The 14,442-nt window shown below is 46.4% G+C and overlaps 1 protein-coding gene across 3 annotated transcripts in view; it reads left to right on the top strand.

Moving 5' to 3' along the window:
* Positions 1-13,485, top strand: part of PIGQ (phosphatidylinositol glycan anchor biosynthesis class Q) — a 33,111-nt gene extending 19,626 nt beyond the window's left edge. For all 3 annotated transcript variants that reach the window (XM_080981979.1, XM_080981978.1, XM_080981980.1), the window contains exons 6-11: positions 480-633; positions 3,534-3,645; positions 6,181-6,261; positions 7,514-7,628; positions 9,066-9,127; positions 9,823-13,485. In XM_080981979.1, coding sequence (XP_080838105.1) covers positions 480-633; positions 3,534-3,645; positions 6,181-6,261; positions 7,514-7,628; positions 9,066-9,127; positions 9,823-9,975 — 677 coding nt within the window. In that variant the 3' untranslated portion in view covers positions 9,976-13,485. The remainder of the gene's footprint in view (positions 1-479; positions 634-3,533; positions 3,646-6,180; positions 6,262-7,513; positions 7,629-9,065; positions 9,128-9,822) is intronic.
* The last annotated feature ends 957 nt before the right edge of the window (positions 13,486-14,442 follow it).

The following is a 14,442-nucleotide window of genomic DNA, read 5'->3' as shown; positions in this document are numbered from 1 at the left end:
AAATCAGTTGCAGGGATGCTGTTCATCAACTATGCACCACTCTACTTCCTTTATGTTGACAGGCTGAAATGCACCTGCCATGCAAGTCAGGCAAAAGGGTAACGTGTGCTTACTGGGATTTGTGTTCTGAATGAACATATTAAGACCCATGTAAACCTCTATGGCAATCTTTCACAACCCAGTGTCCCCCAGATGCTTTGGATCAATAGCCCAGCTATCGTGGCTATTGGTCAGGATTGACAGGAGTTGTAGCCCACAAACATCTGGAGAGCACCTGGTTGGGGAAGATTGCCTTAGGGGGTCACCCCTTGGAGAAGAGAGTATATGAGACGTTTGGGTTTTGTCCTTAGCCTTTTGAGGAAGATGGGGGGGGGGGAATATTTTGATGCTACATTGGTTTCCTTCTGTGTTTCAGAAGCCTCTCAACAAACAGGAGTGATATTCTTTTCAGTGTTGCTCTTTCCTTTTCTTTCTTTCAGGTTATATCCATCTGATGTCTCCTTTCATTGAGATGATCCTCTGGCATGTTGGCTTATCAGCCTGTCTAGGCCTGACAGTGGCCCTTTCCATCGTCTCTGATATCATTGCACTCATGACCTTTCACATCTACTGTTTTTATGTCTATGGAGCCAGGTGGGTGTGGTTTATCTGCTGCAGCTAGGCATATGCCCATGTGCTAAGAACCACTGTGAACTCATTACTCATCAGCATGTAAGGCCTGAGATTATATCTCACCATTCATGAGATCACTGAGAGGCCTTTGGGCAGGTAGCTTCTCCAACTTTACAATGTGGAGACTGATTATCACTCTGAACTGTGAAAAATATGAACCAGATATTGACCTGATTCAGACATAATGGCCCCATCCAACAAAGCATGGTTTGTCAGATCACGAATGAGCATGTGCCCATGCATTTTCTCCCTTCTATCGCTAATCTTAATTCAGTACTTGCTGGGTTGTTAAATCACAGTTTACATGTACATGCAAGCCAGGAAAATGAGGTTCGTGAAAACCAGATTATCAGACCATAGTTTGGTATCCCAGTTTGTAAGGATCACTCATGCCACAGTTTCCTAATACAAAGGTCACAGAAAAGTGTGTTTTTAGAAAACTGAGTAATGTTGGATGAAGGCACGCAAGAGAGTGTGTGGGCACGTGGCTCGTTCCTAGTCCCACAAATCACGGCTCATTGAATCAGGATTGTTGTGTATCTGAACTAGGCCAAAGATTGTAAAACATCTTGTACAATGTATCCGGTGTTGGTGTAATGTGAACTCTGAAGAGTGTGAGCTATGAAGTCTCAATGATACCCAAGTTACTTAGTTATTATAAAGCAGGGTTGGGGGACTCTGTGCTTCTCCAGAGGTTGCTGAACTAGTTTCCATCATCCCGGCTGGGGCTGATGGGAGCTGGAGTCTAACAGCATCTGGGGGCCACTGGTAACCCACTGGTTAAGAACTATGCACCAAAGAATATCTGTGGGATAGTCAGCATGCTGTGTCACCTTTCACAGTGGGGGGCTGGAAGAGAACATACGAAGCGAACTTTTTCAGAGTCCATCTAGGCAAGTAGTGTCTCCTCTGACTGGTAGCATCTTTCCAGGGTCCCAGGTAAAATATGTTTTTTCCTAGCCTTCTGCACTTGTCTGGCCCACCAGAGGGTGCTGCACTCTTTACTGTCGCAAACAGGAAAAAAACGGGGAGAATGTGTATGCACAGCGCATATCACATTTCATACCCAATACGTCAGGGTTACTTTCACCATAGCCTTTCCAAACAAAATGTTCTCTGCTGCATCTTTTGTATCCAAAGACAAGGAGGACAATTGGAGAAAAGAAGCCCAGGGAAACAAAGCAAGTTCTCATAAGGATACCATGCTGGGGAATAAAAGGGCAGCATTTTCTTGGGCTGTGGGAGACTGGGAGTATAAGGTTGTCAGAGCTGCAGAGAGCATTTGGTGCAGGAGGAGCCTTGCAAAACTTGCAGGAGTTTTACTTGCAAAACTGATTCCACCAAGGAGGAGGCTTTTAGGTGGTTCATTCCCAGAACCAATTAGCAACTCTTCAGGTGAACTTGGATGCCAGAGATCCATCCTGATGGCTTATAAGGAGTGGGAAGTAGCTGCTTTAAAAACAGTCATGCATAGGAGGCCTGGGCCTCGTATACAGCAAAAGTCTTCAATTGGGTGAGCCGGGCCTATAAGTTGCTCATGTCCTGGCTTAAAATGGGTGGTAACAGTAGCATCATCGCCATCTTTTCTTCCTTCCTCCCTTCCTCCCTCCCTCCCTCCCTCCCTCTCTTTCTTTTTTTCTTCCTTTCTTCCTTCCTTTCCTTTCCTTTCTTTTCCTTTCCTTTCCTTTCCTTTCCTTTTCTCATTTCCTTCCTTCCTTCCTTCCTTCCTTCCTTCCTTCCTTCCTTCCTTCCTTTTCTTCTTTTTTAGAAAATCAGAGGCAGGAGAGAGAGAAGTAAATTGTAGGGCAAAGAAAGATGAGGGAAGAAAAGGAAAAATGAGAAAGATGGATATATCTGTTCATTAATTTCAGAAAGCGATTTTGGTTCTGAAAGGGGGTAGGACTATAGATCAGTGGTAGAGCATCTACTTCGCCTGCAGAAAGTTCCAGGTTCTGTCGCTGGCAGCACCTTCCAACAGGGCTGGGAAAAGCTTCTGTTTTGAAAACCTCGGCAGATGCTGGCAGTCATTATAGACAAGTGACCTTGATGGATCAGTGCTTTGACTCAGTGTGAAGCAGCTTCCCATGTTCCTTTTCTGAAGCCTAGTAAGTTTTCAAACTTCAGTCTTCAGAAAACCTTTTCCACACGGACTACTGGCCTATTGAAACAACCCCTCAACTCCTGAGCATTCCAAGATAGGTTCTAGGGTACAAGTTCGGTAGACGCAGAATACTCGTTTACTGCAAGAGCCGAGATCCTTTTCCAGAATTCACTTGTAGGCAACCTTCCAGGGGCTGCATGTCATAAGGTGGACAGGGCATGTCATGTAGTGGGCAACGTTTCCAGCCACACCAAAGTCAGAGGTTTGCACACATGCTCAGCTCTCCCTCCGGGCGAGCAAAAAGCATTATCACACTCATTCCAGCCAGGTAGAAGCATTCAAGGAAGGCGTAGAACATGGTTGGTGAGGGCTGGATAGCGAGGCCTGAAAGGCTGCCTTTGGTCCCCTGCCTCAACCTCTCTGCCTTTGGGCCTCACTATAACCTTAAATGAGCTGGTGGAGAAAGAGACCTGGCTTTCTCCAGTAAACATCCTGCCTTGCCAGACGTGCAGTGGAGTGCCCAGCCAGGAACAAAGAAAGCTGCCATTTGAATTTTATGTATTTATTTAATTAATTAATTTATATACTGCCCTTCATCCAAAGATCTCAGGGTGGTTCACAAGAAGGAATGAACCTCATGGTTAGACAGCTGGCTGAGGAGATCCCTATTGAAGCAAGAGCCCCTAAAGGTACTTTTGGGGCTGAACAGAGGTATTTTCTGTCTGTCACGATTTTGTGCTTTCCCCCTCTCTGGACCCAGGCTCTACTGCCTCAAAATCTATGGCCTGTCGTCACTGTGGCGCTTGTTCCGTGGGAAGAAGTGGAACGTCTTGAGGCAACGAGTGGACTCCTGCTCCTACGACTTGGACCAGGTGAAGGTTTTCAGGGTGTCTGGGAGGGAGATAGTTCTGTGTTTCCATGTGGATTTGCATGTGCACACTCACCCCCTCCCCTCCCCCGGGGTGCATATGCAAAGGGCTTAATTTGGCTTTATTTCCAATGGTTTGCTGTTTGTCACCGGCTGTGCATCTGTAGGTGTATTGGCAGAAAGAGCTGCAATTCAACCTTTTGTGCATGTTTCTGAACACTGTGGATGCTGGTGCATATCAGGAACATTCAGTCCCAACCTTCCTCTTTGCCCCTACAATGGCCAGGCACGGCCTCCCTGTGTATCACTCAGCCCTGAATCTCACTGTTCTCCGCTGGCCAATTTTCTGCCTGGCTCTCAGGCAATTATAGCCGAAGGGGGCCTAATCCCTGAGAGACTCCTTTGGCAGATGCCTGGTGCCATACAAGTCAGAGCGCTGGAGTGATAAGGGCGGGTGGGGAGGGGGGGAAGCAATTTGAGTAAAAGACACCAAATAATTACAACCATACCCCACAGTGTTGCCATAGTTACCTGCTGCTTTGTGTTTCTATTAAAAGGCTCCATTTAATTCACATCAGATGGAGTTGGGCCCACACATTCCCATCAGGATGTGGATAATGTTTTGAAGTAGGGTGGGGGGGTGGCTCTATCTGCTTCTTACCTTTTACAAAATGTCAAGGTAACAGCATGACCAGTGTGGAGGCTGGGTCCCCGCAATCCCCAACCCTGCTTTCAAACAAAGGGGGGAAAGTGAGGAAGCTAGGGCTGAACTTCCTTACCACTGCTTTATTCCTTTGTCTGCCAGGAGACAAGAGATTGCTGGGGGTGGGGGTTGCGAGATGCAAATATTCCTTCCAGCTTCTGCTGCTGTCTCTCTGAGCTTTGGAGAGCTGCTTAAGCAGAGCGTGCTGCTGGATTTTGTCTGAGGGCTGTCAGGTTCTTCTCAGTCTAGAGTTGGCCAAGGAGGTCACTGCTGTTCAGTCCTTCCTGGGGGGTGGGGGGTGGGGTGGCAAGGGAAGTGCTTTAAACCAAGTTGTTTCTTGTTCTCGTCAACTGACGATCTTTTATATCAGAGTTCAGGAACCTCAGGTTCAGGGGCTGAATGTGCCCTTCCAAGCCTCTCTGTCTGACCCTGGGACCACCCATTCCCTGCCCAGCCCCAGGCCCTACTAGCCCTGCTTCACACCCTCCAAGTGTTTGTTATCGTTATCGTTAACATTATCATTATCATTATTTATTAAATTTGTCTACCACCCTTCATCCATAGATCTCAGGACGGTTCACAACATAAGATTACAATATAAAAAACACAAAATATATAATAAAAGTAAGACCAAAAACAAACCACTATTTCCCCCTCACACAACACATTTAAAAGGGCATTGGATGTCAATCAGCCCAAGGCCTGGTTGAAGAGGAATGTTTTTGCCTGGCAACTAAAGGTGTATAATGAAGGTGCCAGCTGAACCTTCCTGGGGAGAGCATAACACAAATGGGGAGCCACTGCAGAAAAGACCCATGCCCATGCTGCCACCCTTCGAACCTCTTGTGGAGGGGGCACATGAAGAAGGGCATCAGATTATGACTGCAGGCTCCAAATAGGTTCATATGGATGTATTGCAGTCCTGAGTTCTTTAAGGCTTTAAAGGTCAAAACCAGCGGTTTGAATCGGGCCTGGAAACTAATTGGCAGCCAGTGCATTTGGGCCAGGATTCATGTAATATGGTCAAACCATCTTGCCCCAGTGAGCAACCTGGCTGCCAAATTCTGCACTAGCTGAAGTTTCTGAACCATCTTCAGAGGCAGCCCTACATATAATGCATTGCAGTAATCTAACCTAGAGGTTACTAGAGCATGGACAGCAGTAGTCAGGCTATGCCTGTCCAGATAGGGGCACAGGTGAGCCACCAGCCAAAACTGATGGAAGGCACTCCATGCCACCAAGGCCACCTGAGCCTCAAGGAACAGCAAAGAAGCTAGAAGTATCCCCAAACTGCATACCTTCAGAAGAAGTGTAACCCTGTCAAGAGCAGGCAACCTCCTAGCCATCTGGTCTAGGGAACCACCCACTAACAGTGTCTCAGACTTATCTGGAATGAGCTTCAGTTTATTAGCTCTCATCCAGTCCATTACCAAGGTAAGATAACAGTCCAGCACATCTACTGCCTCACCTGCAGATATTGCTGACATCATACGCCAAACCTGTAAACATTTTCACTGGCTGAAATGTGTCTCTGAGTTCTGATAATGCCTCTCACTTCCCTGGATGGTGTATGAATGTGTATAGAAGATAGCTTGCAGTACAAAGGTATAATTTACTTGCCCCACTCTGCCTGCTTTTGCCTATGGCCCTGCCCTCCACTGGCATGTGGCCCCAGAAGGTTGCCCAGAATGAAATGTATCTGAAAATAGGAAGGATGAGGCTTCTTTGCTCTCAGAGTATTTCAGCCTTGTATTGCTACTGACTCATAACTTAGATTTCTTTTTATAGCTGCCTTCAGCTACTATAGGATTGATTTGTGTCCTTTTCCTTCTCCAGCTATTCATCGGCACTTTGCTGTTTACCATCTTGCTGTTTCTTCTGCCCACAACTGCACTGTACTATTTGGTCTTTACCTTGGTAAGTTTGCTGCTGATTTCGTTGCTACTTATAAATGTATTGGTTGCTTTTCTATAGGAATGCACTCAAAGGGATATACAAAAGTTATGAAGGGCGGCTGAACAATTCCTGGCCGAAGTGGAATGGAGTTGGGTTTCTATGGTCCAAACAGCACTTGGCTGGATGACAGGATGCAAGACTGGGAGGGGAAAGAGGACTTTCCTTTCCCTTCTCCTGGGAGCCAGAAAAGAATCTGGGATGATTGGTCAGTTGATATGCTGGTCCACCTCAAAATGTGTCTGAGTAGCACTCAATTAAAACAGTTGTGTCAATTGTTGCAATCAGTGGTTGCTGTCTTCAGCCAGCTTCCACCTGCCTGCCTTCTTAGATGTCTGCTTGCTGCCAGTCTAGAAACCAGCAGTTCCTCCTTCTCCTCCTTAGTCTCAGCATTGCCCTTGTGAGAACTCTGCAGGGAGGAGTGGGAAGGGGACAAATATACCATTAATTGTCCTTGGCTCTGTGGGGGAAATGACTGGTAGAATCCGTGACCAGGGAGAAGAGTCGGTGGAGGAAGATTGGAAGAAATTCAAAGACTATCTGCAGAAACATTGCAAAATTAAAGAATGTTAGAGTGATGTTGGATTGAAAATAAGTGGCTTCTAGCTATACAGGCTTTAAAGTTATATATAGATCAAGATTAAGGATTAGGATTAAAAAAGTTAAAGGAAATGGAAATTTGGCTTTTAAGAGGTAAAAATTTAATGTTATACTATATTAAGATTAAGGATTGGGATTAAAAAAGAGGGAAAGAAATTGCTGGACAAACAAATTGAACTGGAATACAAAAGAGGGAGGTACGAGGAGGTCCAGAAAATAAGTAAATTTAAAAATGGTGATGAAAAGGTGGTAATGTTTTTAACTGTTTTCTTTTTTGTCTTTTGTTTTTTGTTTTTTATTGGATTATGTATTGTGTATTTTTGAACTGTGTATTTTTCTTTTTTCTTTTTAATTTTTTACTGATGTGTTCTTTTTATTGGAAACTCTAATAAATATCATTTTTTTAAAAAAAATAATTGTCCTTAGCTCTGGCTCCGCCTGCTGTTTGTCTCCCTGCCTTCTGCCCCAGAAGTCCCAATGAGTACAAATGGCCTCTGCTTGCAGCTTCTTCTTTCAGAATGAACAATTAGAGTATTTGACAAACCTAAGTTTGGCAAATTTGTCCAGTGGTGGTACTGCTGTAGACTGAACTAAAAAAAATCCTTTTTCCTCCTAGCTCCGTCTACTGGTGGTGATTGTACAAGGCTTGATCCATCTGCTAGTGGACCTCATCAACTCACTGCCCTTTTATTCAGTCATTCTCCGGCTCTGCCGATCCTACAGACTTGCATGTAAGCTCCATACTGTAGTCAAGGCAAGACTTCAGAAGTTGCATATTAGCGGGGACAGAGGTTGGAAATTTTTGCTTAGAAGCAAGTGACAGGCATCTGAAGACTGGTCATGTGTACTTTAAAGCAGGGTTCAATTTCATAGAAACACTCACCACTTCTGCAATATCAATGGTTTGCATAAGGCTTGCATGGTACTGGGACACGGGTGGCGCTGTGGGTTAAACCACAGACCCTAGGACTTGCCGATCAGAAGGTTGGCAGTTCGAATCCCCGTGATGGGGTGAGCTCCCGTTGCTCGGTCCCTGCTCCTGCCAACCTAGCAGTTCAAAAGCACGTCAAAGTGCAGATAGATAAATAGGTACTGCTCCGGCGAGAAGGTAAACGGCGTTTCTGTGCACTGCTCTGGTTCGCCAGAAGCAGCTTAGTCATGCTGGCCACATGACCCGGAAGCTGTACGCCGGCTCCCTCGGCCAATAAAGTGAGATAAGCGCCGCAACCCCAGAGTCGGTCACGAATGGACCTAATGGTCAGGGGTCCCCTTTACCTGCATGGTACTGGGAAGGCTATGTGTTTAACTGCTTGCTAGTGGGGAGTTCAGGCAAATTATCACCTGTCATTATGCTTCGTGAACAAGATGCTATCACCTCCAACAGCTAAGAAATCTTATTGGCATTCAGTGGTTTTCTGGTGATCCTGCCACATACATCAGTAGGGTCACACTGACAAACAGGTCAGAAGGGAGATCACCAAAACCCCGTGGACTGTTTCTTGGGAATCTGCCTTCTACCAGGTCAGACTCTTTGCCCATCTAACTCAGCATTGTCTGCTTAGACTGGCAGCAGCTTTCCAGAGTCTCAGATGGAGAGGGGGGCCTTTCACATCACCTGCTTCCTGATGCTGTTAGCTGGGGATGCCAAGAGTGGAGTGAACTTGGGACCTTCCATATGCAAAGTTGGTGCTCTGCCATTGAGCTATGGTGCCATCATGTTGTACATGCAAGAAGTTCAGAAATGCTATGGGCATTTAAAGAAACACCAGCTTGTTTGAACCCTGGACAAAAGTGAATGGAGACCTCAGAGACCAGGGTTCAAATCCCCACTTAGCCATAAAGCTCAGTTGGTGACCTTGGGCCGGTCACTGCCTCTCAGCTTAGCCTACTTTACAGGGTGATTGTGGGGATTAAATGAGGAGAAGAACCATGTGCGCCACCTGGAGCTCCTTAGAGAAAAAGTGGAGTATAAATGCAAGCCATAAATAAATAATGCCCTCTCGATGTTCTTAGACTCCAATTCCCATCAGCCTCAGCCAACTTGGCCTATAGTCAGGGGTGATGGGCGCTGAAGTCCCAACAAGATCAGGAGGGCACCATGTTGACTACTGAACCAATCGGCCAATACAGACTGTATCTTTCCATTACCTACTCTTGTGTATTTTCAGCTGGTGTGAAGTTCAGAGTCCTGGAGCAGGAAGCTGGGAAACCTCTTCGACTTCTAATGCAGGTAAATCATTTCATTGCTTGATGGCCTGTGCTTAGGACTTTTCCTGCTTTTTAGAACAACATTTTGCTCTTCCATATTGATCTGCTCCCCAAATTTCCCTTCTGTGAGAGTGCACAGGACTCCTCTTCAGTTTTCTGTAAAACATTTAGCCCAGCAAGGAAGGTGTCAGTTGTAGCACTCTGGATCCTGTCCAATCTGAACAGGCTTCAGTCCCCTAAGATGCTGAGCTAAGCTTGTGTTTAAGTGGCTTGCTGGATCAGGGCCAGAGCCCTTACTATAACATGTAGTGTGAGACTTGCAGTGAATATAGAATAGCCTTGTGCTGTCAACTCAAATTATGAATCCTCTAGCCATTTCCAGTGGCTTAGAGACTGTTAAGAACTCCACTCTCCTAATTCTGTCTTCCAGCAACAGCCATGTCAGAAAAAACACTTAGAGTGCCATTTCTTTGGTATTCTCATGTCAGTTGTGATCTCACATTATGCTGAGCTTCTGCGCTCCTGTTTCCAAGAGTGTGAAATAGATCACCAAACGGTCAGGCGTGAAGCTTTAATTTGAGAGGAGCAACTCTTTATGCAGGAAAGGAGTTGCACGCACACATCCACACATGCACACTGCTCACCCTGTGCGCATGACTCAGCCTTGTCCAGGGACATCCACTGCAACTGTCCCTCTCGCTCCTTCTCTCCCGGCAGATAAACCCTCTGACCTACGGCCGCGTGGTGCAGCTGTACAAGCTCCCAACATACAGCTGCTACCCCAAGGACTCCTGGGGCTCTTTGTGCAAGAAGCTGCTTGTTGGGGAGCTGATCTACCCTTGGAAGCATAAAGGAGAGAAGCAGGACTGATTCGCAGCAGCTGAGGTGGACTGCAAATGCTTGAGCCGGAAAGGAACATTGGAGAGGCAGGGCTGTTACTCCTGGCGAAAGACACCTTGGAAACAGCAGCTGCCAAGTGGTACCCGATGGATGCTTCATTTTGCCAGGAATGTGTTGGGCGGTCAGTTTCCAAGGAGGGAGGGAGGGAGTCATTTCAGGAATGGGCTCCCCTTTTCCTCTGGATTGAGGGAATTCCTTCTCCCCACCACCACTCAATGAAACATTATCTAATCCCGAGTTAGAAATTGCCAGCCTGGAAGTATCAGGTGGCCAAATTAACGTGACAGCTGAGAGAAAATATGTTTTCGTTTGTTTGTTTTCTTATGGTAAGCTGCCATTTCTGCAGGAGCCCAGTGTGTGGTATCTGACACACAATTCCTCTTCTTGATAATTTCAGCTTCACTTGCCCCCACTCCTGACATACAGGTGTCTAGCCCATGTGATTGTGATGATGTTGGTAAAGATGTATGGGCAACACCTGTCACAAGCTTGGGAGCCAAAGGGGTGGCCCAATAAGACCTCCAGTGGTCTGGAGAGTCTGCCCAGCTCCAATCAATTCCTGTTGGGGGACAAGCAGCTAGGGAGAGCCAATGTTTTTATACCCTGCTTGCAGAGTTCCCAAAAGTATTTGGCCAGCCACTGTCAGAGACAGGAGGATGCTGGTCTGGTTGGAGCCATGTCCTCATCCAGGAGGACTTTGTTCTTAAAGTATTATGAATTAATGGGCAAGCTAGCTCTGAAATGTATCATGTAGCTTATGTGATTGATTTCTCTTTGACAAATACCTGCCATGGTGGGATGTGAGAGATGGACAAGCTGAATCAGGACCATGGCACCTTTAACCCTCTGCCATCCTGATTAGAATGGGGCCCATGTACATCTGCTATTTGCAACTGGAAGAAAGTTCTCATGGGTGCTAATAGGGCTTTATTCCCATTGAAGATAGCAGGTGGGGGGAATTCTGTGGGCAAGGGGTTACATGCTCTCCCTGGCATACTCCTGATCCATTTCTCACCCACATCAGCTCTTTGTTGAAAAGGAATCAGCTATGCAATGTCAAACTACATGACAAACATTGTGTCTAGTCTGGTCCATAGTTAATTACAGAGTTCCTTCCCTCCCCTGCCCCTGGCAAGTGATTAGAAACCCATAGCAGATTATGCAAAATTGGAAAAAAATGCATTGGAAATTATGTAAATATGCTCCCAGGTCACGACATTTTGTTTTACTCATCCCAGACTTTTGCTTTCTTTTATAGATTATATGACATGGTTGTTGTTTTCAAAAGCAGCCTCACTCAGCTTGTCACAGCACTTCTACAAGCCTATTGTGATATGTCCATTAAAAAAGGGGGGCAAATCATTACAGGCAGTGACCATTTTGTGCAAGGGTTCCGTTCCCTGCCCCTGCGCATGTCGGCGGAATGCATATAAGCCCGTCCCACCCTGTTCCACCCCGCTCCCGTTCTGCCTTCTTCTGGGTCCAAGGACCTGTGCGTAGGTGATCGTGCATCAGTTGGACATGTCTAAAATGGTCACTGCCTGTATTACACCGCCTGTAGGATAATTCTAGGACAAATGTAGACTGCCCCAAAACTTTGACATATAAATATTTAGTAGAGAATACACACTTGTCATGCTTTTTTACAACATAGACCAGAAACCACAGAAGATCTTTATTATCTAGTATTTGATCATTCTGAGCTCCCTCTTACATAATTTGGCCCTCGTGAGGCTTAGAACAATTAGTAAGCAGATGATGGATCCATGTACTGGGTGATTTTTAAAAATGTTTTAAGCCAGTTTATTGGACGTTGAATTCTATATTAGAGGCAAATCTGCTTTGAGCACCCTAATAGAAGCTGGTGGTGGTGGAGGCAGGATAGCATCTTATCTGTTGCTTAATTTGGGAGCAGGACTTTATTGTATTTCAGGCAACTTGAAATACAATACAAGGAACTGGAAGCATACTTCACTTTTCAAGTCAGCTCCATTGAAAGTCTTTGGGGCAGATTCTTTCTGAACAGTTTTAGGTCAGTGTGTTTCTGTAAGATGAAGGCCCAAAATACTCACTGCCTTGCCATTAAGTTTCAACTGAAGAGCCATTACTAAGTGCCACAGTACAAAGCAATAATCGGTGTACCTCTCAAGGCTCCATGATGGCCAAGAACATTCCTGATTTTTTTAAACCTTTTTTTAAGTCAAAGCTTTAATGTTCATTTCACCACCAGTCCTTGATTTCCAACATGTCTTCCTCCTACCCATTGGCGTTTCTGTTTCCGCCATGCCTCATAGCAGGTGGTACCTGCCAATCTTAATAGCACAACCACTAGCCTCCAGCTGTGTGTGACACACACACACACACACACTCTTTAGCATTAACATTACTCTCTACTCAGGACAGACAGTGACGACATACCCAGGGCACGATTCATGCCAGTGCTTCCATACTTCATCCTCAGGCACACAGCAATGCCCTGAGTGGGGAATTCAGGTGGTTTTGGCAAGGCCAGTGGAGCAGGCCCTGGCCTTGAGACACTGCCAAGGATGGGGCATTGGGGACCCCTTCAGATATGGAGCTGGCTGGCCCTTGCTTAGCTGTGGATCCGGACTCATTTGGTGTGCTGCCAGCCTCATGTAGCAACAGCCAAATACACAGTGTTGCCCTTCCTTGCAATTTGATGTGACGTGATTGAGGCCCATTTAGTAGCATGGGTGCACCTTGCAGCACCTCCATGTCTCTCTTTCACCATATGGACTCCCATCGGAGAGAGGCCGTTATTTGTATTCCCCTGCTTTACGTTGGCAGACGTGCATTGAATTTGATGTTGCCACATAGCCACTGTGTATATTCTTAAGCCATAACAGAGACAACCTTTAGCCGTGACACTTGTGCCTAGTCATAGAGCCCTGTTCTGTATGCATGTGGTCTTGTGTATGCACAGTGGGCCTTGGAAACACACTCAGAAAGTCACACACTCCATGTTTCTGAACCAGACTCCAATACTGCACAGAAGAACCATCCCGATGGAAATGAAATCTCTTCGTATGTGCATCTCGCCATGCTCATTGCAGGATGGAGATCATAAATCGTTCTAATTTCTTTCTCACTTTTACTTAATTTGCTGAGAGTTCTCATGAATGTCCTCTTTCTTGTGTCTGCTTTTCCCTGGGTCTTGCTCTGGTGTGAGCATTGTTGTTGGCCTGAGGGGGGCAGTTTGCCAATTCCACTCTGGTCACAGGCAGAATGGAGCAAGCACTCAGCTTGCTGCACTCATCTTGCTGATGCCAGCACTCTAGAACTCTTAAGGGGGAGAAGACGTGCAGCCTGATCTTCTCTGTCTGCACAGTGTCACTGCCTGTGTTGTCTTCTGCCAAGCATTGGAGAACGCCCGGGAACTCTTGCCCTGCCCTGGCATTGCCAAAACAGGACTTTACTTCTCTGTTAGGATACTGCTGCCAATAAAAATGATTTATCTGAGCCTTTCTTGCAAAACTATGTTAGTGCTTCACTTAAAAGCAACAAAACCGCATCTTAAGCAATGATTATGGTCTAGAATCCCTACCGTAAGTAGAAATACACCACTACTACTACTCTTGCTCAAGCGCCATGTGGTGTTGTCAGCAGGAAATATCTCCCTCCTTAAGTTACATAGAAAGACTCTGCTTGCGGTTTCTGGGGTTTGCCTTCTAATGCAGTCCAACTGTTTGACTCAGTCCTCCAACCAAAGGCATGAGCCTTGATATAGTGTCACCCATGTGTGCTCACTTCTATTCTGCTAGCATAAACAGGGGCCCCCGACCACCATCCTTTGCTGCCCCAGTTGATGCTGCTCTGGATTCCCAACGGATGGGCTTGTTCTCTAAGATTGCAGTTCCAAAGTGACAGTGGTAAAAAGGTAAAGGTAAAGTGGTAGAGCATCTGTTTTGTATGCAGAAGGCTCCAGGCTCAATCCTGTGCATCTCTGCTGCCAGTTAGTGTAAATCAGTGGTTTTCAACCAGTGTGCCATGAATGATTGTCAGGGGTACCACGGGCAACGCTGGCCTCTGTCCTTCTTTCCTTCCCTCCCTCCTCTGATGCCCTCTTGCATCTCTGCCTCCCAAAGGCTTGTGCAACTGTTTGTTGCAGAAGCTCTGGGGCTGGCCAGGGGGAGCTTCCCAGGCCCCTGTGGGGCAGTGTGAGGAGGCACCTCTTTTGGGGGCAGGGGGGAAGCTCAGAGACCAGGAGCAGCAGCTGCAGCTGCCCAGAGGACTTCCAAGGAGAGGGGAGAGGAGACTGAGGGAACACTCCACAAGGGAGGATGTTTGAAAAAGGGTGAGAGGCTGGCAGCTCTGCAGGCAAGAGGTGACATAACTGGGCTCCTGAGCCCCACAGGGGTGCTGCAGAAAGAATGTTGTTGGTCAAGAGAGCCGTGGACTCAAAAAGGTTGAAAACCT

This window comes from Podarcis pityusensis (genome assembly GCF_964106645.2).
Source record: "Podarcis pityusensis genome assembly, chromosome: 14".
Lineage (NCBI taxonomy): Eukaryota > Metazoa > Chordata > Lepidosauria > Squamata > Lacertidae > Podarcis > Podarcis pityusensis.
Note: the sequence above shows the minus strand (reverse complement) of the source record. Positions and strands in the feature narration are given on the sequence as shown.